Source organism: Trachypithecus francoisi, unplaced genomic scaffold (genome assembly GCF_009764315.1).
Source record: "Trachypithecus francoisi isolate TF-2019V2 unplaced genomic scaffold, Tfra_2.0 Contig01461, whole genome shotgun sequence".
Lineage (NCBI taxonomy): Eukaryota > Metazoa > Chordata > Mammalia > Primates > Cercopithecidae > Trachypithecus > Trachypithecus francoisi.
In genome coordinates, this window is record NW_022681433.1 from 14,784,465 (window position 1) to 14,809,038 (window position 24,574).

Genomic DNA, 24,574 nt, shown 5'->3' on the forward strand with positions numbered 1-24,574 from the left:
TAAAACAAACAAGAGGCTTAAAGAACACGCACAGGGTCTGCAGCCTGAGTCAACCCAAGCGGCGGCTGCACAAGGGCAACCAGATAGCAGCTCTCGTGAGAAAGCCTTGGGGCTTTAACCAGGAGTAAGTTCCGGAAGAGTTCAAGGTATGAAGGCACTGACAGAAAAGGCTCCTTTGATCTTAGGTCACAGGAAGAGAAGCAAGTTCTCTCTGTAGCAGCCCCTGGGAGGAGCGGGAGGAGCGGGAGGAGCAGGAGGAGCAGGCGAACAAGGAGTCCAGCGCTGGGAGGCAGAGCCTCAAAAAGCAGGCAGAATTCCAAGTAAAGCCAATGACGATCTTATAAACAGCAGCAGTGCCCATGCATGCGAGGGAGAAGGTAGTCAGGAGCAGACAGGAGCATGAGTAGCTGGAACAGGAGGATCTAGGGAGCCCAGGCCAGTGGCCCCTGAGGTGCCACCAGTGCAGTACCGCCCTGCTCTCGGTGGCACTGGCCTCATCTCCAGGAGGGGACTGTCCCCTGTGCTTCCTTCTCCACGCTGCTCTTCCCACCTGAATGATTTTCCTTCCTCGCTCCCACTGGGCCTTTCCACAGGCTTTTCTCTCTGCCTGAAAGAAAAACTACCCTAGGAGGAGGGAAATGATAGTTGTGCTGCATTTTCAATCCTGAGCGTGTCACCTGCAGGGACACTGATATGCTGGAGCCTTGTAAGCTGAGCTAGATGGAATTTCTGGAGCGTGTCAGCTGAAAGGTAACCAAAGGGACGTGGGTGTTAAGGCTGGAGACAAGGTGCCCACGGCACAAGAGGTGTTTTTACGTGTTCAATAAATTTTCATGCGGCGATATTAGAGCATTGAAGAGGAAATCCACGAATTGACTCAGTAGATGGGTTGAATGGCTTTTAAACCCAGTACCAGATGTTTACGTTCTTTGAAAATGGGGGCATTTCAGTCACAGTGGAAGCTTCCCATAGCATGACTTTTGAGCCAATGGAGTCATCAGCATCTGATAAGTAAAATCATGCATGTGCCCACCTGGTGAACTCCACAGAACTTCTTAGCAGAGATTTGGGAGTGTGTGCTTTTTAGACCAAGGAGCCTGAACTGTCCGGAGAATATGTACTGTGAAGCTTTTTAAAATATAACACAGAAAGGTTTTATGAGATCATCTGGTTCTTGCATTCAATCATACATATTTGCATTACGCAGAGTATACCCATAGAGTATTTTTTCCTTTTGTATCAAGCAACCTAATCCAAGTGAGAAAGAAATTCCTGACTGATCCTCAGTGACTGTAGCTAATCAGCTCCACGCTTGGTTTTTGGAGGAAGGTGAGAACCCAGGCTCCCTCCTGTCTCTCACACTGGTGCTCCAACACCCTTATTCAGTCTCGAATATTAAAGCTGATGGATTTAGCAACAGTGTGCTTCTGAATAGGGGTGAGAAAGAAACCTCAAGAGAATGTTTGTAGCTGATAACAAGAGAGAAGTGTCTGGTTTTGCTAACCAAACAGGAGATGAAATGTTCTTTTGTATGTGAGCAGGAAGCAAGCAGATTGTCTACTTCAATAGCTTTTTATACCCACCAGCCGTGTTGAATTCGATCTTCTCCATCAGTATTATCTATAAAACCTCTTTCATTAGTGATTTAGTTAGGAGAGTGCTGTAGCCTGTTTTCATTCAAAGGTATTATCTCTTTCGGGGAGAGGACTGGGAGTTATACCTTTATTCCCCATATCTAAGCTAAAATGAAATCAGGAACAAACCCTTGTGACAATTTGTAGCATTTTTGAATTCTTTGTGAGAAAGCGAATGCAACTAACAAAGAAGTCATAGTCAATAAATTGGTGACTCTAATTAAGAGCAACTTTTCAAAAGAGTAGTTGGGACATGTGGAAGCCCACCCTTACTGCAGCATGGTTTTCATGTAAATCTTAGATTTGACTGTGACTCTATTAACCTTAAATAATTGAGCAACATATTAATATCATTGATTAGCATCTTAGATTATACAGATTGCTTCAGCTGTCCGTCAAATACCTGTTCTGGCTTTACAGACACAATGTAGATTCATTGCTGGCAGCAGGTTTGGAAAACGTCTCTATGAGTAAAAGACATCAAAATGGCATTTGAAAAAATGTATAAGCAAATTAAACCTTTGTACATGGTACTATGGACCACTTTCACCCAGAGTCAAGTGAACGTCTCTCCTGAGAAGCCCTCCTTGGGTTTTCCCTGCCAATAAATGTGCCTTTTCTTCTTTGAGCCGATGGAGGACTCAACACCCCTCCAGCACTGGAATGCCGGTCCTGCATTGCAGCCTCTGCAAGTGTCCACCTCCTTATCACAGTCCAAGCCCTTTAGAAGGCAAAGATGATGGCTCTCCATCAGTGTTTTCAGCCCTAACCCAAAGCCTGGCCCCTGCTGAATGCTGCAGAAGGACAATGCTGACAGCTTCTCCTTGAAAGAGGGTGTAGGAGTGACAAGCAGCTCTCAGGTGAGACCAACAGACACTGTGGCTCTGCACCTATGTCCCAGGCTGTGTTCTGGGCTGGGGGACCAGTGAGGAGAAGGATCAGCTGTCAGTTTCCAGCTGTTCTGTGGGATGATGCTGTGGGTTTTAGAGGACGCAGGGGTGCCGGAGGCAGAGAAAGGCGCCAGGGAGAGTGGTGAGGAGAATTGGAAAAATAGAAAGGGCTGGTGAAGCCAGCAGGTAAGCAATGGCTCCGGCAGTCTTCCTTGCCTCTGAACCAGAAGGGATCCAGGGACAGTTAGTGGCCCAAGTCCTGCGGCTCCAGGTGCCCAGACGTGCATTTCCTGTGTGGAGTGGCCGGGGCCTCTCCTTGGTGTGCAGCCCAGAAGTGTGGCAACTTCGGGTTGCCCAGCCTTCCCAGGCGGGGAGGTAGTCCAGTCCTTCAGGAAGAGTCGCTGGCTCCGTTCAAGTGCCATCACAGCCCCTTGTACTATGTCCCTCTGACGGGTTCCAATAGGACTATTTTTCAAATCTGCGGTATTTACAGAGACAAGACTGGGCTGCTCCGTGCAGCCCAGGACGATTTCAGCCTTTGAGGTAATGGAAACATAATTGAGGAACAACGTGGAATTAGTGTCATAGCAAATGATCTAGTGCCTCAAGTTAATTTCACTCGGTTGTGGTCAGAGTCACTCATCTTGAGTAGCAAGCTGCCACCAGAAGGATTTCTTTTTCGAGCATTGAGGAAATAAAGTGCAAGTGCTGTGCGCTTCCAAGTTGCAGGAGCAGCCTCACGCCTCAGCTTTTTAAAGGTATCATAATGTTATTCCTTGTTTTGCTTCTAGGAAGCAGAAGATTGAGGAAATGACTTGGGCGGGTGCATCAATGCGGCCGAAAAAGACACGGACACGCTCCCCTGGGACCTGAGCTGTTTCGCAGTCTTCCCAAAGGTGCCAGGCAAGCGTCAGTTCCCCTCGGGCGCTCCAGGTTCAGTGCCTTGTGCCGAGGGTCTCCGGTGCCTTCCTAGACTTCTCGGGACAGTCTGACGGGGTCAGAAGCGGCGGGACAGCGCGGGAAGAGCAGGCAAAGGGAGACAGGCGGACTGCGCCTCAGTCCTCGGTGCCAAAAACACCGTCGCGGAGGCGCGGCCAGCTTCCCTTGGATCGGACTTTCCGCCCCTAGGGCCGGGCGGCGGAGCTTCAGCCTTGTCCCTTCCCCAGTTTCGGGCGGCCCCCAGAGCTGAGTAAGCCGGGTGGAGGGAGTCTGCAAGGATTTCCTGAGTGCGATGGGCAGGAGGAGGGGCAAGGGCAAGAGGGCGCGGAGCAAAGACCCTGAACCTGCCGGGGCCGCGCTCCCGGGCCCGCGTCGCCAGCACCTCCCCACGCGCGCTCGGCCCCGGGCCACCCGCCCTCGTCGGCCCCCGCCCCTCTCCGTAGCCGCAGGGAAGCGAGCTTGGGAGGAAGAAGAGGGTAGGTGGGGAGGCGGATGAGGGGTGGGGGACCCCTTGACGTCACCAGAAGGAGGTGCCGGGGTAGGAAGTGGGCTGTGGAAAGGTTATAAATCGCCCCCGCCCTCGGCTCCTCTTCATCGAGGTCCGCGGGAGGCTCGGAGCGCGCCAGGCGGACACTCTTCTCCGCTCCTCCCAAGCAGCGGCGGCGGCTCGGAGTGGGCTCCGGGACTCAGGCGCAGCGGCCAGCGGGCGCCTGGCGGCGAGGATTACCCAGGGAAGTGGTTGTCTCCTGGCTGGAGCCGCGAGACGGGCGCTCGGGGCGCGGGTCCGGCGGCGGCGGCGGCGAACGAGAGGAAGGACTTGGGCGGCCAGGTCGTTGGCCGCGGGGAGCGCGGGCACTGGGCGAGCAGGCCGCGTCGCACTCACCATGGTCTTCTGCTGGGACACCGGGGTCCTGCTGTGCGCGCTGCTAGGCTGTCTGCTTCTCACAGGTGAGGCGCGGCCGGGGCCCGGGGCCTGAGGCGGGCTGCGATGGGGCGGCCGGAGGGCAGAGCCTCATAGGCCAGGGCGGGGTGCACGCGGGGAGACAGGGCTGCAGCCCCGAGAAGCTGGCTACGGCGAGAACCTGGGACACTAGTTGCAGCGGGCACGCTTGGGGCCGCTGCGCCCTTTTTCCGAGGGAGCGCCTCGGGGAGTGGCTGGCCTGGACCCGCGAGCATCAGCGCTCAGACGGGGTCCGCGCTGGGGCTGTCTGTCTGCGACAGGGTTGCCGATCCCTTATCCAGCTGTCGGGTTGGGGTCTCACTGCCGAGGCCCCGGGGACTAGGAGCCCCACGCACCTGGACCTGCCTGGCACCCAGAGCCCGCTCCCAGGCGGCCTGGCGCAGATACACGGGGTCGCCCGGAGCCGGGAGCAGAGGTTCCTGAATGGCTGCCAGGCTGCCCGAGGCTGGGCTGAGGCCGGGGCGTTGGTGATATGGGGTACTGGCCGCGACCTCGCGCCACGAGAGTGAAGGAGGGGAGCCGATTTGGAGGAGACGCGTGCCTGCGGGGAGCAGGAGGAACTCAGGAGAGGGCCAGCGCCGGCATCTCATGACCCGCTTGGGCCCCCGAGCCGGACTGTCCCGGGGAACGCGCGGTGAGCGCCCGCTCCTCCCAGCCGCGCGCGGACCGCGGGGCCCCAGTGCGCTGCGCTCAGCCACCCGGGTGGGGCCTCTGCCGGGAGCAGGCGGGGTGCGCGGTCCAGCCCGTGTCGCCGACATCAGTGACCCTGACCGACGAGGGCAGCCCAGGGCCCAAATACTGTTAAGTTACTGACTTACAAGCCTAGCCTTTAAAATCCCAGCGAAGAGAGGGCGGGCGATTTTGACCAAACCATGCGGTTTGAGGAATCGGTGAGGTCCGCCCGCCACCTAAGTCAGCCTTCGCTGGGCGTTTGGGAGACGGGCGGTGGAACCGTCAGGGGCCGGGGGTTTTACCAGCAGTTAGACCGCCGCCATCGAGGAGTCAAAGCCCCAAGGAACTTGAGGGTTCGGACTCGCAGTCTCTGCTCAGTGGGGCTGAGTGGCGGAGCCTTGTGCCTCGTTCCCCTGGGCGCAGAGAGCCAGATTTCGGAGCGCCTTTCTTTTAAGCATCGTGGAGAAAAGGTAAAATATGAAATAAAATACAGTAGTATAAAATAAATCATTGCAATGATTCCCGGGAGGAAAAGTCAATAAGATGGAGCATATTAAAACCACCACCACAAAAAAAGAAAGCTTGTTAAACCCAAAAAGCAGTAATAGTTAAATATTCTTTCTCAGTGGGAAGAGTAACTAGACCGTCAGTTTCCAAGTAACAAGTAATAGTTCCAATTAGATTGGTGAAACTACTAAACCCGGAGACAGGGCGAAGTAGTAACTTCTGAGAAGTCACTGTAGGTTGGGAAAGATGCTAACATAACCATATTAAATAAAATGTTGTATTTTCTATTTCACAAATACATTTTTTGTTTTGAAAAGTCACTTGTATTAAAATATAATTGCTTAGAGAATTTAAATACCTCACTCGACTATTATGTAAAGATAAATCTAGGTAAATTACATGAATCTAAAATTATGGAGGGAAAAGTACGTGATTTATTAGTTTTTCTACTTCACATATATATATATATCTTTATTTCAAAAACATGCTGACTTTAGTGAAGCATCGTTTTGTTTGTAATTGGGACCATCTTAGATCGGTGGAAACTTGACAGAAACGTGATTGGGATCCTCTTGTGGTTTTTCTTAGATTATAATTTACTGAAATGGGGCAGCAGTTTTCGAACTCTGATTTTTTTTTTTATTTGCCCTTTTTTGGAAGAAAGGACTAACACTGGCAAGGTGAGAACCTCTTTACCTGACAGTTAACAGAATACTCTGTTAGCTCATGTTAGCTCAGTCTGCAGCATGGGTGCTTTTGAAAACCCATAGTTTCTCTGTCTGGTTAACAAGCATCTCACAGTAAAACAATCAGCTACCACCTACTTTACAAACCGCATCAGGGCTTTCATGCTCAACTGAGGGGCTGCATATCCGGGAAGCAATGTCTAGTAAGAAGCCACATTTCCGCCCTGCAGAGTTCTCTTGCATCATTATGAACCTGGGTCTGCTTTCCTTCAGGTGCTATGTAATCTTTGAATGCTTATCAGCTATTAATATTGTGTGTGTGTGCATGCCTGGTGTGCACATGCATTGAGATGTAAAATAACCAGAGGCTCAGTAATACAAAAAGATCATGCCTTTCCCCTCTAAAGAGTTTATTTACCTCTTCCAGATCTTCTGGGAAATAAAAAGATGCTAATAATTCAGATACTTTCAAGTCCTCTCTATTGCTCTTTCTCTGTAAAGGATACCAGTACTCTTTCTCCAGCTCTAAGTCTCATTTCCTACTTTTAAGGTATCACAGCCTGGATGAAAGCTACAGATCTTTTTCTTTGTCCTCATATTTCTTGAGTTCTTGAACAGCTAACATTTACAATTTACTGTAACTAAGTGGAAATACTGAAATCGTGAATTTTGTGAAGGAAGTCCACATTAATAATATTAATGTGTACATGAAAATACCTATTTCAAATTGAATGTAATAAATCTCTTAAAGTTAATTTTTTGTAACAATTTTTGTTGTTTTCTCCAAGGTTTTATGAAGCTGCACTTTTTTTTGGTCTAAATTGCATATTCGAAATACTAATTATTTAGGAGCTTTGGCAGCCTACATAGTTTTCCAACTGATGCATCATGTTACAAATGAGCTGTAGGTGACTACTTACTCCAGTTTCTCAAATATTTTTACTTTATATTTTAGCACTCTGTTCCATTTTTTAAATTTCCCTGTTAGAAATTCTATAATAGGCTATCTGGTTTCTTTTCTAATGATCACCAAGTGGGTACTTTGCTTTCGTATGTAAAATGAAGACGTTAGAATAGGTGGTTGATTTCTAAGGCCCTTTTCTGACTCCAAAATTCAATTAATGATTCCAAGAAATGGCCTGGACACCGTGTCTGTCTTTCTCTTTTTCTCTTCCCCACCTTATTTATATTTGTATGTAGAGTGAATGAGAAACCATATGATGCTGGAGCTGTTAGGATGAACTGGGTTTCCCCTGCTAATCACATTAAACTTTCTTTTTCTCTAGTAGTATGTACCTAAACAGCCTGTCAGTTTGGCCTTGTGTAGGCTGTTTTGCAAGAGATGGGCTGGTAGAGGATGCCCAAGCCAGCAGTCATCTTTCTCTTGGACTTTTTTTACTAGTAGAATGTATAACTCTATAAAGTAGATGCTCCCTCAAAACTCTAGTTGCATTAACTCTTCTAAGGATAGCAGTCATTTTAAACCCCTATTTATTTCTTGAATTTTAAAAACTAACACTTATTTGCTTCAAAATGGCTTTATTCTTTTTTTAAAAAGTTCCAGATTTTAACAGGGATACTAAACTCCTTATTTAAGATTGAGCCTACTTTACGTGACTTTTTAAGAAACAAACTAATTACTTTGTTCTTTCCAAAAATGATTGAGACATTTATAAATCTACTTCAAATTTGTTTAATATGGAAGTTGAAAGTGATGTGCTACAAAAAAAATGGTTTCATATTGACCAAAATAATGTAATGTCCTTGAGGAAGATTATACAGCCTGTTGCGATCTACACAGCAGAGTTATGGCTGATGTTTGACCTGGCTTGGGCAGTTGGGCAAGACAAGAACAAATAACAGAGTAAGTAGCTACTGTAGTGCTTTAAACTGAGATGTGTATGTGGGTGGGGATAAGAATGGAGAGAAAGCGAGAGAAGTTATCTTGGCACGTGAATGTTAAAAGCGAAGCCTGCTGGTGTTAGTAGAGACCAGGAGTGTCCAGTTCTTGGTTTGGATCTCACAGTTAGGGGTGTGTTGGGTATTAAGTAAATATCATCATTTTTCAGTGCGTTTGTCATTGCAGGTAGGGGAGGAAGGGCATCTGAAGTCATATCAGACTTTTTTTTTTTAAGTAAAAATATATTACTGTGAGTAGTTAAAAGCATAGACCATCTGCTGCATTTGGTTTAAGCAATTTGGTAGAACCGAACAGCCCATTCTGCTCCATTGGCCTTCATCTACAGGAGAGGCTTGTAAGAAATGACAAGATCTCCTGCCAGACGCTTTCCAGGATCACTGGTGGTTCCTCGCACTCTTGGGTGCTGTGGAAATTGCATGCTGCTGATTAAATTGCTGGATTTTATACCAGATTGAGGGAAGGGAAGGAAATGGGAGGAATGGGGTATTTGAGGGAGGGCTTGAAAAGAAAGCCTCTGACTTAGCTCACGGGGCTGCAGGGGGGTTCATTAAGGAAACAGTTGCACTGAGTCTACTGAAGATAGTGGACTAGATTTCCTGCATTGCCGCAGGGGCGGATGTGGGGAGATGTCAAGAATTCCTGGGGATTTCCCATCCGTCTTGGTAAAGCTGGATGCCTGAAAGCCATTTCTGATTGCTGCTCCTTTCCTCAGTTTTGAGCTCTTTGAGGGACTTGATCTTGTCTCACAGACACGCACGTTGTAAAAGCTAGATGGAACCTCATAGACCTCATCTACTCGTGCCAGAGATGGGAAAACCGGCCCAGAGGAGGCCAGTGCTGTTTTTCAAGGTCAACAGCTGGCTAGTGGCAGGCCCAGGAACAGAACCTGATGTTCCTGCTTACAGACAAGATCTCTTCTTCACTGGTGTATTTCCTCTTCCCTAAACGGAAGACAGATGTTCAAATATTTATTGACTATCATTATTACAGTGCTAAAATTTCTTTCGAAATGACATCTTTTTAATATGAAGTTTTCTTCTATTTTCTTAAAGCACATAAGGGGTTTAAACTAAGAATCAAAATGATGGCTGCTTAGTAGCACGCCGAGAGATTTGATGAGAAGATTAACTTTCCTTACGAGCACTTGGCATCCTTTTTCTGAACAGCTGTGGCTTACATACTTGTGGCTTATGGTACTAGCTTTGTCTTTCGCCTCTTCTCTCCACACATACACACTGGGTTCCAGCTACACAAACTCTACCCTAGTCAAACAAATTACTCCCCCTTCTTCAGAGGCGCCTTCACTTTCATCGCTGTGTTCATGCTGCTCGTCTGCCTGCAAGACCTTTTCCCTCCCTCTGTGTCTCCGCCTCCCCTACTTGCAAGATCCAGCCCAGTAATCACCATCTCTGGGAGCTCCTCCTTGTAGCTCCCAGACAGCACTTGCCATTTCTTCTGCTCTCCTGTACCCTGCGGTGTACCCCTCCTCCAGTAATTCTCACTTTGCATTGTTAGGATTTTATGTGTCTGTGTCCTTTCTCTTTGGGAGAGACCCCATGTGTTAGCTGTCAGACTGCTGGTACCTAATATAAAGCCTTGTACAGAGACTCTGGGTAAGTGTTGGAATGAATGAGTACATTAATGAATATGTAGCCACACTATCATTTCAAAGAAGCAATCTCAGATACAAATTTATTCCATGAATTTATTCCAGTATAGTAATGTGCTCCTGCCTGTTCATTTCGCCTCATTTACAACGGATTACTTTCAGCAACCGTTCTCAACAGATAATATTTGTCCTCTTCAGTGAGCAGTTGAGGTGTATGAGATCAGCTATGCTCTTCGACTCTCTGAGAAACCATCTCATGTCCTCCCCTCCTGTGTGGGCACAATGCTTCACTGGGGCCTCTGAGCCACCAAAGCCAGGCTCTGGTCACTGCAGAAGTCCTGTCTTAGCCTCTGTTGGTGAGGTGCTAAGCACTTCAGCCTTGTCCTGCAGCGTGTGATGCAATTTTTAGAGAACAGAGTCCTCAGATTTTAGGGTTTGACTTTTTTGCCCTCTCTTAGACTCAAACCCAAGTCCTTGGGTGCTGGGCTGAGATGCATACCTGAATGACAGAGGTCTGGCCACAGTCAGAACCAACTCTGTTTTAATAGGGGCATTGGTTATAGGACCACACTGGTCTGTCTAACTTCCTCTTTCTTTAGGATGAGGTCTCCTCAATGCTTCATGTAAATGGGTTCCTGGCAGGACCACCCTACTAGGTGTTAGACATATTCTTAAAAATTGGAATCCCATGACTTGGGCTCAAACTGGTGCCTCCCTATCCTCACCCCCGTCCTGGCCCATGCTGTGCATGCCCACACCGTACTCCAAAACATCCTTCTCACTGTGTGCTCCGAGGCCCAGAAACATCAGCATCCCCTGGGAACTTGATGACTCAGAGCCTATACTTTAATAAAATCTCCACGTGTTTGTTTGTTTTTTCATTAAAAATCGAGAAGCTTTGATTTTAGTAAAGGATCCAAAGTCAGTTCTGGTGTCAGGGTTCATTTCGTTTCATTTTTATTTATTTATTTTTTGAGACAGAGTCTTGCTCTGCCGCCCAGGCTGGAGGGCAATGGTGCAATCCTGGCTCACTGCCACCTCCACCTCCCAGGTTCAAATGATTCTTGTGCCTCAGCCTCCCAAGTAGCTGGAATTACAGGCATGTGCCCCATGCCTGGCTAATTTTTTTGTATTTTTTGTAGAGACAGGGTTTTGCCATGTTGGCCAGGCTGGTCTTGAACTCATGGCCTCAAGTGATCCACCTGCCTCAACCTCCCAAAGTGCTGAGATTACAGGCATGAGCCACCACGCCTGGTCCCATTTCCTCTTCACTAATACCCTAGTGATAAACTTTGACATGTGTGACTAAGGGACTAGACCTGGGCCAGCCAGGAATCTCTCTCTTTTGGCTCCCATGTTGGTCTCATGCCGCCTTCTGCTGGGACATCTGTGTCCTCCTTCAAAATTCTTTACAAAATCTTGTACTTGGCTTAGACTTGTAATCAAAGTAAACAGAGGTTGTGGTCTTGAAGAATACCATGGTTAACCAAATCATGGGTGGCGAGATCAAGGTCCTGGAATATATGGATTTGGTGGAAAATAGTAAAGATGCAATTAAATAGCCAGGTTTTAACCATACGGTTCTACGAGGCTTTTGCTTCTGAAAGAAAATGACTTGGTGGCAAAAACCAGCAGTGGTAAATATCCTGCAGAATTTTTGGTTGTCAGGGAGGTGTCATTGTCTTGCTGCATTGTGCTGCCGCCGATCACACATTTCATGTGCCTCTTACTGGCTTGAAATTGAATGTATTTGCACTTACATTCTTCCTTGTCATCATTGCCAGTCTTGACAAATGCTTTTACCTTTTCACAGATTATCACAGTGCTCGCAGGCACTTTTTCTCAGCCTGGGCTTCTATCCTTCTATTTAATGGCAGGGGCACAAATGGATTTCCTCTCAAGCCACAGAACCACCCATGTGGTCTACACAGGCAGAGCTACAACAATTATCAGATGCTTTTGTTAAAAGAGGCCTGAGGTGAACCTAGCATAAATGAAAAGCCTTGGCTGTTATTATACACAAATATAAAACCACTTAAACTCAAGGCAACCTTTAGCAAAACCCTAATTAGGAATTAGTCTGCCAAGTGATTTCTATGAAAGCCTTTGCCTCTCTCTAGGGCCACGGTCTCCAGCCTGGGCTCTACATTAGAATAATCTGGAGACCTTTTAAAAATCCTCGGGTCTTGGCTGTACCCCTGACCAATTTAATCATGAACTCCTGAGAGGGACCTAGGTATAGGTAATTTTAAAGCTCCTGGGTGATTCCAATGGACAGCTGAGGTTAAGAATCTCAAATTTCATCACACATTAGAATCACCTGGTGGGCTTGCAAAACTAGCTGGCTGGGCCCCACCCCAGAGTTTCTCATTCAGTAGGCCTGGGGTAGGGCCAAGAATTTGCTCTTCTAACAAGTTCCCAGGGGATGCTGTTGTGCCTGGTCCAGAGATCATACTTGGAGAACCTCTGCCCAGGGGCTAGTTTGAGAGGCCTGGCCACATGGGAGGCACCTGCCCAAATGCCAATCTGTAAAAGGCACTAAACCATCACTAGACATACGACAAGGTGGAAGAAACGACGAGAATTCCTGCCAGGAAGAGTATGTGTTGGTGGAGTATGCAAGAAAGAATATTTAGAGCAAATGCCAGGGCATTGAATCAGTGAGTCTAGATTAAATTGCCTTCTGAGGAGAGGGGGACTGTGTTGCCGAGTGAGGTAGGTACGTTAGCGGCAGAAGTGAATTGCTGGTCTAGACTAACAATAGTCCTCCTTCTCTGCCTTATGCTGTGGAGCGCTCAGTCTTTCCTCTATGTAAATATTAGCAAACACCATACTGTTGGCCTGTCCCGGGCACCCCCATGGCTTGGTCCAGCCCTGGTTTCCTCCAGTATGCCTGCAAAATTGCCTCTCCAACCGGGTCTCCGTATCTGCATTTCCGGGGCTGGGATCAGTATGGCTCCCACTTGGGTGGCTGAATTCTACCCGTTGGGGCAGGGTGGCCTCCTGACTTTCATGATGTGCCAGGGTTCTGTCCCCACGGTTATGAAAAGCTACTGCTGGCTGGAGATAGAGCTGGCCTCCTATTGTGTGAAACCATGTCCTGGGACACTTCTTCTGACACACCAAGAATTCAAGCTGCTTCCCCCTTCCTGGGGGCATCCAAGGTAACCTGTAGAGCATTTAATTCTTAATATTGCATGAGCTCCACTTTGGCACTTTTATTTTCAAATACAGAAAGAGCATACACTTGAACGGCCACACAGTCACTGTTTCTACAGGGCTGAGGCACAATCGCCATTTGGATCTGCCATCTATTGCTACATAACAAGATGTGCTAAAACGTAGTCACCCACCAGGACAGTGCATTATGCTTCATGATTCTTTTAGACCTCTGGGCTAGCCTCAGCTGAGTAGTTTTCCTTCGAGTCTCACCTGGCTCTCTCATGCATCTCTAGTCCCTGGCATTTCAACTGGGTCCTTGGTGCTAGGCCTCCCTGTTCATGAGATCTTTCCTCATTCAGTAGTCTGGCCTGGGGCTTCCTTTTCCTGGGGGCAGCGGTGTTGCTAGAGTGTAATGGTGGAAGCTGCAAGGCGTATTGAGGCTTAGGTTTTGGAACTCCTACAACACCGTTCTCCACATTCTATTGGTCAAAGCAAGCCCCGCTCAGATTCGAGGGGTGGGAAGCAGATGCCCCTCTGTGTGGAGAGGAGCACAGCCTCACCAATGGACCACACCACTGTTTCACACTTCATGTTTGCTTTTCAGTCTAGCTCTTAGGCTGGAGTTTGGCCAAGAAAATACAGTAAATAACTTATAATAGTAAATAACAATAAATACTACATAATACCTTGACCCTTCTAAACAGTATCTGGGAGTTAAAGGAAACAGGCCCCAGAGTAGAGCTTTCTGTTCATACGTCACATTTTGTTTTGGGTACCTGGCAGGCAGGCTGGGCAGCAGCCTCTGATGACTAACATGACACCAGCAAGGGAGGACAGCTGACCCCAAGGTTCTGAGTGCAGGCAGCGCTGCAGCTTCTTGGGACTCCTATCATAGAGGCCCTGATTTAGCACCTTTTTCTGGAGGTGCAGAGACTGTAGGGACAGATATGCTTTCGGGGAGGGAGAAAGGAGGCAACCAAGCCCTACTGACTATACAATCAATATATGTATTGGTTGACATATATTATTTGACTCAGTCCCGAGAGGTACGGTCCTCTTAACCATGCAAAAACTGATGCTTAGGTAAATTAAATACTTTCCCTAAGACCACAGAAGTGGTAAGTAAACCTGGAATTATTTGAATCTGAGTCTAACAGACTTGCAAACCCGATATTTAGGGCTCCCCCTGCCATGCCTTCGAACCTAAATGAAAAGAGGAGAAGGAAAAAGCATCAAGGGGAGTGTGCTAGTCTTTCCCTCCTTCTATCCTTGGAGTTTGGCCATCTCCAAAGAATGTGAGAAGCCACTGCTACTCCAGCTTCAAGTGGCCTTGGGAGATTCCACTGCTGTATGTGGCAGACACTGTTCACATCTCCAATAAGACAGAATTTTAATCATGTGGGTTTTCTTATAGGCATTCAAGGACCGCCCAAAACACTTAAAGCCAGAAAAGGAGCCCCAAAGCCGTCAAGGACATGATTTTATGTGGACTTCCAAACTACTTTCCTAGATATGACTTTAAACCAGTTCAGATGACAAAGAACAGCATGAGACCCGCACTTTATTCTAGAAAATCTCGTATCAGGCAGGTCCTAGGAAAAAGCTGGGACTGCCCTCTGACAGATGGCTTCCAGGAGTCCAATGTGGGCTCCTCTGCACCTTTCAGATCCCAGAAAGCTCACAGCTTTTCCAGAATGAAACTGAAGTACCTCAGGGAACGACCTGGAAGTGCGTTTGACCCTGAAGGCAGATGCTACCTGAATTGGATAGGGGAGGACATTAACTGACCCCCAGGGAAGGGAAAGGAGTTTAAGTACTGAACATCTCAGCACAGGGCACTTTCTGTGTTAACTCAATCAGGTCTCTTCCTAGCCATCTACCGTGCACATCTGTAACTTTGTTTTATGGATTGAAACCCCAAGACTGAGGAATCCCTGCGGACTTGCTGAGGGCCACCCACTTATGAAACAGCCAAGCCAAGATTCAAACCGAGGTCTTTTTAATTTTGAAAACGGGGACTCTTTCCACCAACGTTTACTCAAAATATCTTGAATGATTAAATCTAGGGATTAAAGGAAAAAGGCAAGAGTTTTGTTTTCAGGGTTTAGAATAAAAAACTGTCATATTTGTGAGAAAAGACAACCACCCAAGAGACTTTTTCTCAAACAAAGTGACCCATCAGTCACTTTGATTTCCCTGTTTGATTGGCAGTCCTTGTATAGTGAGCAACACTGGGAGCATTTATTTAAGCCCTGTAGCCCGTGTGTCTCTCCCTCCTCCTTAGCATAGACCTACAAGAAGTCAAGAAGGAGAAAGTAGTGTTTTCCTTCTTCTTTCTTGACCTGTTACTCGGAGAAGGACACTTTTTCAACCAGAATACTGTCATGTTACCAGAATCTGAGAAAAATCCTATCCTGCCACCTATTGAGGAGTTTTATCTTTCTCTCCAAAGAAAATCTGGAAAGTCTGGTCAAATAGATACATGCTTTAGATGGAAATTATATAGAATGGTGTGTATACTATGTAAAAATATACATGGTGGCTATATATGTAAAAATACACTGTTGGATTTTTAGGATTGTTTTCTTTCTCTAAGTTGGCATTAGAGAAACTAAAAATGTATGTAAACAGATGGGGAGGCAGCGATATACTAGAGAGGATTGCAAACAATTTCAAAAGGCAATGTAAATGCTGGCAACAACATTGCATCTGTGATTAATGGTATTGTGTTCTTTTTGGGAAACATTGTCTAACTCTCTTTTTCCACTTAATGTCTCCTGCTGGATCAGATTTTTGTTCTCTGCCATTCTTTGAAAATTTTTATGGCTTCAGAATCCTCTCCATAAGGAATTCTGGTACAACTAGAGAAAAATATATGTGTGGAAATTGAGTAATTGCAGTGCCCTGGAATGGACTTTGGGTACCTGTAACTTCTTGAGCGTTAGGAAATATTTGACACACATTGTTGGTGTACAAACTAAAAGTGGTTCAACCACTCACACTCCCATCCCATCCTCTGTCTTCAAAATTGGTCAATGAAAAATTCCCTATCAAAGTATTTGCTACACAAAGTCACTTAAAAGGCAAATGGGAAATTCAGGAGACTAACAGGAATGAATTTTCTGGAATTTCTACTTCACTTTAGCCTTTTGGGACTGACATTAAACTTAGTGGTTCTATATCCAGATATATCTTTTCTTAGAGGGAGTAAAATCCTAAACTATATAGAATTAAAGTTTGCTTGATTGTTGCTATTTCTTAAATGTGCTTTGTAGTCCAAACCGATGGACATAGGATTGCCTTGCTGAAGTAATTCATTCACCATTTTGGGATAATGTTAAATACAAACTTACGAGGGGAGGTTTAAGAAATACTCCTCTTCCAGTGATTTGGAGGGCTGTATTTTCTTTTCCTTTTCTTTCTCTTTTTCTTTTCTTTTCTTTTCTTTTTTTTTTTTTTTGAGATGGAATTTCACTTTTGTTGTCCAGGGTGGAGTGCAATGGCATGATCTCGGCTCACCACAACCTCCACCTCTCGGGTTCAGGCAATTCTCCTGCCTCAGCCTCCCAAGTAGCTGGGATTACAGGCATGCACCACCATGGCTGGCTAATATTGTATTTTTAGTAGACGGGATTTCTCCATGTTGATCGGGCTGGTCTCAAACTCGTGCCTGTCTTGGCCTCCCAAAGTGCTGGGATTACAAGAGTGAGCCACCACACCTGGCGATGGCTGTATTTTCTCCCACAATCTCATGAGGAAAAACATGAGTCATATTAAATTTAATTTTCCTGATCCCAATTTTATAGCCAGTCATTATGCTAGATTCATACCCAGTTTCCAAGCTGAGTTCAGGCATGTGTAGAAGACTTTTATTTTATAACATTTTAATACATTCATTTAAAGATGCTCAAGGGATTATCATCAAGTAATCCATTATATTTTATTTTGAGGTATAGATATGGTTGTATTCATTGTGTTACATGTTCATCATTGAATAAGTGTTCTTATTTTTTAATTTAGCTGAGTTTTACTAAGATATATCACTTATGTTGGTGAAGAATGTGTGACTTCCTATACTAAAAGATGGGGTCTTTAAAAACACAGTGTACACAGTTTGCAGGAGATCTCTATTTGTTGACTTAGATTGTCTTCCGTATTTCTTAGTATTCACCTATTCTACTGCTAAATAATATCCCCTAAGAGGCCAGCTTAGAGCTGAAAGACCTTCAAGAAGAAGGAATGTTTTTGATCCATCTTTGCAGTTGTGAATCCAGTACAGTGCCTGGCACATAATAGTCACTCAATAAATACTGGCTGGACTGACTGAAATCATATCCTGAGCCATTTCTCCAGGTCTGAGACCCTTCTAGGAGTCATGGTTCCTCATTGGTTCCCCTTCTAAGTGTGTGTGTGTGTGTGTGTGTGTGTGTGTGTATAAGCAGAGGAGGTTAGGAGAAATATGCCCAGGAGCTGGCAACAATTCTCACAATTCACAGGCGATGTTCTGTTCCTTCCATTTGGGTTATCCTCTAGGTCCAGTGACCATTTTCTCATTTTTGGCTAAGCTGACCATGTTCTCCTGACTCGACTCTAGACTCAGGATTGAGAATGAGGACTTATGCTGCCCACCTTCTACAGAATTGCTTCCCAAAAGATATTTTCCCTGAGATGAGCCTTCCTGCTAGGATGCTGTTAACTGGCTGAGCATCCTAACTATCTTCTGTGCTCAGGTTCCCAAACAGCACAGAAGATAGTTGATTGGAACCTTCAATTTCTAGGTACACCAACAAAGCCCGAGTCACTTTTAGAGCAGTCTAAAGGACTCCAGAAAGATGTTTTCTATATAATTTGGACTTCGTAAACTACATCAGTAAGCTGAAAATTAACGTCAGAACTTTATCACATTCAGCCTTCCAATCTCATTTCATCTCTCCCCCATTTTTATATACAAAGCAAATGATATTCTGTCATTATTTGTAATCGATTCTAAAGTTGGAAGTCTGTATGAAGAGAATAGATAAGGCTTTGTACTGTTATAAGGCTTTGTATTGTTTTTTTTTTAAATTTTTTAAATTTTTTATTTTTTGAGATGGAGTCTTGCTCTGTCACCCCGGCTGGAGGGCAGTGGCGTGATCTCGGCTCAGTGCAAGCTCCGCCTCCCGGGTTCACGCCATTCTCCTGCCTCAGCCTCCCGAGTAGCTGGGACTACAGGCGCCCGCCACCACGCCCGGCTAGTTTTTTGTATTTTTAGTAGAGACGGGGTTTCACCGTGTTAGCCAGGAGTGTCTCGATCTCCTGACCTCGTGATCCGCCCGCCTCGGCCTCCCAAAGTGCTGGGATTACAGGCTTGAGCCACCGCGCCCGGCCAAGGCTTTGTATTGTTATAACTTTGTATTGGTTGCACAGATAGTTACTATTTCTGCCATTGTTTTGTCACCTGGAATGTGAACATTTTGGTTGAAAATGATTTCCTCTTGGCCCTGGGCCGTGTGTGGTACTGGCTAGGTGAACTGCCAAAAGGAAGGGCATGTTACGAACATGAAGTCCTGGCTAACGCATCCTATCTGCCAGTCCTCATTCACCCCCTCATTGCTGAGTCTCCACCCCGATCATCTTCCAGGGTGCTGTGTTTCAACAAGCACAACATGAATATGTATCTAAAGCATGATTACTTGTGGCTTTTTTCCCAGTAGCAGGTGAAGTCAGGTAGACCCCAGACAAAAAATATGCGAACCAGAGCACTGAAAGAAGATGATAGAGCTTTCTCCTCCCAGCATAGAGGCTGAGGAAAACAGAGTTGTGAGAAATAAGGAAATGTATGTGAAACTGTTAGAAGAAAACAACTGTTTAAAAGGGAAGATGAAGCTTACAGAGTGGGAGGATGTGGAAGTCTTTGAAGGAGAAAGAGACTCTGCTGTTTCTTTTAGCAAATACACATTGATTCTTCAGGTCTCACCTTCAGCTTTATTCTTCTCATAAAAGACTCTCACTCCCTGGGCTGAGTGAGGTACCTCCACACCTGGCACTTCCCCATGATAACACACAAATATAATGTAATTTTCTAGTTCTTTAAGCAGAAATTATTTTTATGCATCATTACATATATATCTATATAGACTTATTTATCTGTTGTTCATGCTAAGCTATAAATACTGTAAAGGAAGCAACCACGTTTGTCTTGTTCATATACCTCTTGGTATATGTTCAAAAAATTAAATGAAAGAGTAAATGTTGAGGTTAAAGATGGAAAAATAAACAAGGTAAGGGAGTGAAAGAAAGGGGTCATATAGAGAATGTAGTGCAGGGAAAAACCAGGATTGGCTGATGGTAAAAGAGAGATAAGAAGCATAGGTAAAGGAGGACAGGGTTCCCAGACTCCTGGAATTGCACCTAAGAGTCCAACCCTTCACCCAGTTCATCAGCCTCATCCAAAGGAGGTGGTGGCTTAATTTCACAGGAACAGCTTCAGCATTGGGCACCTTACTACTTTTCCACAGAGCTGTTCCTTTTGGTTTTATGTAACTTCTGCTTACTGGTTTTGGTTTTGTCCTCCAGAATGAGCTGATTCATAAGTTATTTAAAAGCTGTTAGGTTGGTGGCCAACTGATAACAGAAATTGTTGTTTTTCTTCTATCAGAGATATAATGTCTTGGATGATTTTTTTTTTTTTTTTAAAAAGGCTAATTTCTAGAAATAAAGTTCTAGGTAGAGTAATGAAGGTGTATGAGTATCCATGCCCTGAGAATGAAAACCAGCATTCCCCAGGCGTTGAATACAAACAACTCTAAAGTCTTCTGCGGGTATTTGTAAGGAAGGCCTTAATACCACATGCCAAAATGAGTGAAAAGTTTTATTTGGTAAATTATTTCTTTTAAAAATTGAGATACTGCTGGTGAAAATGCACTGCTTTTAATAGATTACTTTTCCTTCCAGAACCTTGACTCTCAGCAAAACTTGTATAACATGAATTTCATCTAAGATAAGATTTTTTGAACTTTTTGAAATCTTAGGAAAGCACAGCTCTTACAAATATGTACTACATGAAGGATATCTTAAGAAAATGTGAAATTAGAAAAACCCAGAATAAAAACTAACAGTTTAATCCACATGTCCACCCCATTTTCTAAGTATGATTTATCTCCAAAATACGTGTAATGAAAGGCAATTATATTTCAAAGTGTTTAACTTAGAAGGAACTGATTTTGACAATAGAAAACACAATCGTCAAGAATTGCATTTAATGAGTCTTAGAAATTTGCTAATGTAGCTTTCAAAAACTCAATTTCCCCATGATGGATAACTTTATTACACAGTCTTGGCCATTTAAATCTCAAAGGTCAGAGGGTTTGTATATATTATTGGTTGCAAAGATAGAAATCTTCTCAACTTTCCTGTAAGTGAGTGAATTTAAAGTATACCCTTTATGAATAGTCTAAAGGACTCCAGAAATATGTTTTCTATATAATTTGGACTGCATAAACTGCATCAAAGTAAGCTGAAAATTAACATCAGAACTTTATCACATTCAGCCTTCCAATTTCATTTCATCTCTCCTCCATTTTTATATACAAAGCAAATGATATTCTGTCATTATTTGTAATCGATTCTAAAGTTGGAAGTCTGTATGAGGAGAATAGATAAGGCTTTGTATTGTTATAATAACACTTTTGGCTTTTTCTGGCATGAATAGCTACAGTGCTAGGGTACACACTTGTCTGTCTCCCTGTTTGCCAGCCTTTCTTCTTCATTTTATTATACAAAAATGTGAAGGCACTATTTGGGAATCAAACTAGAAACTTGAAAAATATGCATTTTATGGTAATTTAATATCATCACATTACAGCTCCATGACATATGCCTTTTTTTCCAGAAGGAACTGTGTGTGGATCTGAAGATTATGTCACATGACAGGTTATAAGATGTAGCTGAATAAAATTTAAAAGTTCCAATTCCCACTTGTATATTTTAAGTGTTCCATGGCAAGCTCCTATACTGAATTGATAAAATATCTCCCAGATCTTTTCTGTGAGACTTTCCTTCTAAGGGAACCCACAGGGATCCACACAAATGATAAATCCATAACATTGAAACATGCTGTCATCATCTCTATAGATGCCTGGAACTTTGACACTGGACAGTAATGAAAGCAGAGTATTTAGTAAAATATCTGGACATAGACCAAACTGTAATCCTAATGCTATGTAAAGCAGAAAAATTTTCCATTTTAGATTGCGAGTCACATGCATTCCATACTATGCTTCCAAACTGGGTAATTGTTTATTTTAAGAGAACATGGAGGATGCCTTTGGCAGAACTGAAATTTGCAATCCTAAATAATTTAGAGATTAGAAGTCTAACGTTAAGGGAGTTCAAGCATTTTATTAGGACTACTACTCTTAATAATACAACTCTATGCAAATGCTCTTGCAGCTAAAAGCATTTTGTCACTGATCAGATTCTATGATTCTAAAGAGGATGCACAAATTGATAAAAAAAAATTAACAAATTACTTTAAAAACTCAGTTGCTTTCATTAAGCCATGTGTATATTTAGTCTCACATACTCTAAGTGTGTTTATCGAAATGGCACCTCCACTGAGCAGTCAGTTATCATGTGTCTTCCAGGTGTTCACAATTGGAAAATATGTATATTCTGGCCTGAAGCAACTTCTGAGTAGCATAACACTACTGGCAATTATGATCCATTCTATAAGACATGACATCAGACCTCAGTTTCCCCGCACACCTCTGAACAGTGACATTGGATAAGAACGTAAGCCTGTGGCGAGTATGCTTCAAATGTAACAAGTGCTCTGCCATTGATAGAGAAAACAGAGATGTGTCCAAGGCCTGCCTAACAGACAAAACGTTCCTCTATGCATTTTTAGGGTATAAAGAGTGTTTTCTCTGTTCATGGCCCTTTGCATAACCAGACGAAAGTCTACCAGACTTCTCTACCGAGTATTTTACGAGTTACGTCTTGTGCCCTGTCAACCAGATCTTGACCCTTGCCCTAGGCAGCTCAGATAACTTTCATGACATCGTATGGTAAACTGAAATGACATATTGTTACACAGCTCTGTGGAGGTGGGTTTTGAACTCATTTAATAACAGACTAGTGGTGTAGGAGTAGAGCATTTTTTGGGAAAAGGTAACTCCTTGGCCAGCAGGAGATTTCTCCCAAACCAACCTTAATTAACTCTGATGTCACATGAAAAGGAGTTGTGCATGGCTGTGGGTCATTGGAAGGGTAGGCCCCTGATGGTAGCCTGGTGACAGGCCTAATGATCAATGAATGTGCCCTGTTAAACTGTGACCCACAGAGAAGGCAGTGTCAAGTAAAAAGCTCAGAGAGGCACGCGGAAGACGTGTTCCCCTCATAAACATTGACAATAGGAATGTTGATGGTATTAGAGCATTTTTTCCTGGTAAACATTTTAAACCACACAGATTTTTTTCCTTTTAAATACCTTTTATGAAGCTTAAGGAAAAATGAGTAAAGTCAATGACTCATGTATGGATGGGATGAAAACTGTCCAAGTTCTGATGATTTTAGACTTTGGCCACTTCAGTGGCTAACAGTGTGATGTCTTTTGTGCCAAGAGCTACAAAACCTATTTACGGGTTTCATTGATAGACAATTAAAATATGAATTGTAAGACAGCCTTAAAACAAACAAACCAGAGCAGAATTATTGAAATGAACATAATTGCGGAGAAGTGCCAATGCTAATTGCTGACGTTAAACATTTATGTAATTTCTTGATTTATTTTTTGACACAAGACATAAATGGATTCAAGACATAAATGCTGTATACACGACTATTTTGAATGTTCTATTCAGGCTTTGAGATCAGAGACTTCACATATTGAATCAAATAGTTTAGGGATTACTTAGAATGGCAAAACCTCTAAAGCAAGAAATCAGTGTGGTAAAATAGTGAGTTTAATATACTGTAAAGATTTAAAGGAAAAAGTAGGTTCCTAGGATTAGAAACTTTCTACAAACTAAATGTAATGTTGCTGGACAGCAGCTGCCTAAACATTCAGTGCTATTGTGGACCTTGAAGACCAATAACATAATTACTCTAAAATAAAATATTAGGTATTTGTAAAGGTGCCCATGTGAAAGTCACAAATAATCTTATCTGCATCAGGGATTAGTCAGCAGTGAGTCAGAGCCTCATACTCTTGCCACATACAAGTCAATTTCTAAATCCCCGCCTAGAAAGAGCTTTCCCTAAGCCTAAGCTGAATGAAAAATGTAATTAAAGCACACACCAAAAACCTCTTCTAGTTCTACATCAACCTCCCCACCACCACTCGAACAAACTTGAAGTTTTCATGGAGAGAAAAGCGTATGCATGCGTGTCAGCAGGCATGTGTGTGTGTGTGCGTGCGTGTGTGTGTGTATTTCTGTGCACATTCTTTCTTTAAATTCTTTCTTGATTTAAGGCCAATTGTTTTGGAAGACAAACCTGACATTTTAAAAATTAATATCATTGCTAATTGTGAGACGTAAAAAATATGCTTTCAGTTCATACAAATCCCCATGGCTTTCACATCATCTATTTAGTCTGTTGGTGGATAGAATATGAACTCTCTGGCCTTTCTCCATCATTCTGGAAGTGAGAGGAGATGGGACATTATAATGCTCTTCATCAAAGCATGGTCCCCGTCAGCATAGCTGGTAGTGTAGTCTCCATTTAATGTGGTAATTTTAATCTAGGCATTCACTTATAATGTCCACTTCATATTATCTGATAAATACGTGGATAGAGATACGGACACAGAGGTTAAGAACCAAGAGTTAACTTTTTTGTTAAGTTTCAGAGTCCTATAAGAATTAGCATCGCAAATAAAAATGTTAGTAGCTTCTGGAAATTTGCAATTGCATTCTTAACCCTTCTCCCACCCTTGCCACGAACCACAAAGATTCTATGAGATTTAGTCTATGAGACTTAGGCCTTTAATAAGCTACCTCTTAAGGAAAGAATATTTTCTCTTATTGTGAATTATGTTTAATTAACTTCGAACAACCTTTGTAAAAGGCTCATGATCTTAAATTCAAATTTTAGGAACATGATACTTGGGGATCTCTGTTTAGATAAAGAGGCCATTTATCATGCAGGATTATGTACTACTGAAAATGCAGTATGCAAAATCAAAGACAGATGCATTTCATTGGAAATAAATGAAATAAATGGAATATACAGAGCTTTAAGTTAAAAACAAATAAATTAGAAATTAAAAATTGATAGAAAAGGAAACACTGGATTTATTCAGAGTCTTAGCGACATAATTTGTTAAAAATTTCAATTTAAATAGGGAAAATTCAAAAATGCAATTAGGAGTGATTTAAAACTAACACAATTAAATTGAAAAGACTGTAATGGGGGAGGGAACAGTAAGTTTTTTGCAACATATTTGTAAGCTTCTACTATTAGGTAGTGATATTACGGAACATGAAGGAAAAATTAGGCCTCTAAAATCAGCCTTCTAAAGTTTTAAGCTGGAGAAACAACTAGTGTAAAATCTCACACTGATGGGGTCATATGTGGCAACAAATTTCAAAATAACTGGATATTCTAGGCT

General features: G+C 43.8%; 1 protein-coding gene across 4 annotated transcripts in view; it reads left to right on the plus strand.

The window, feature by feature from the left end:
* Positions 1 to 3,690: 3,690 nt before the first annotated feature.
* Positions 3,691 to 24,574, plus strand: part of FLT1 (fms related receptor tyrosine kinase 1) — a 191,338-nt gene continuing 170,454 nt past the window's right edge. Inside the window, exon 1 of one of the 4 annotated variants that reach the window (XM_033236451.1) lies at positions 3,691 to 4,411. In XM_033236451.1, the coding sequence (XP_033092342.1) occupies positions 4,348 to 4,411 (64 nt within the window). In that variant the 5' untranslated portion in view covers positions 3,691 to 4,347. The remainder of the gene's footprint in view (positions 4,412 to 24,574) is intronic. The other 3 variants (XM_033236422.1, XM_033236442.1, XM_033236433.1) reach the window with 3 other exon arrangements.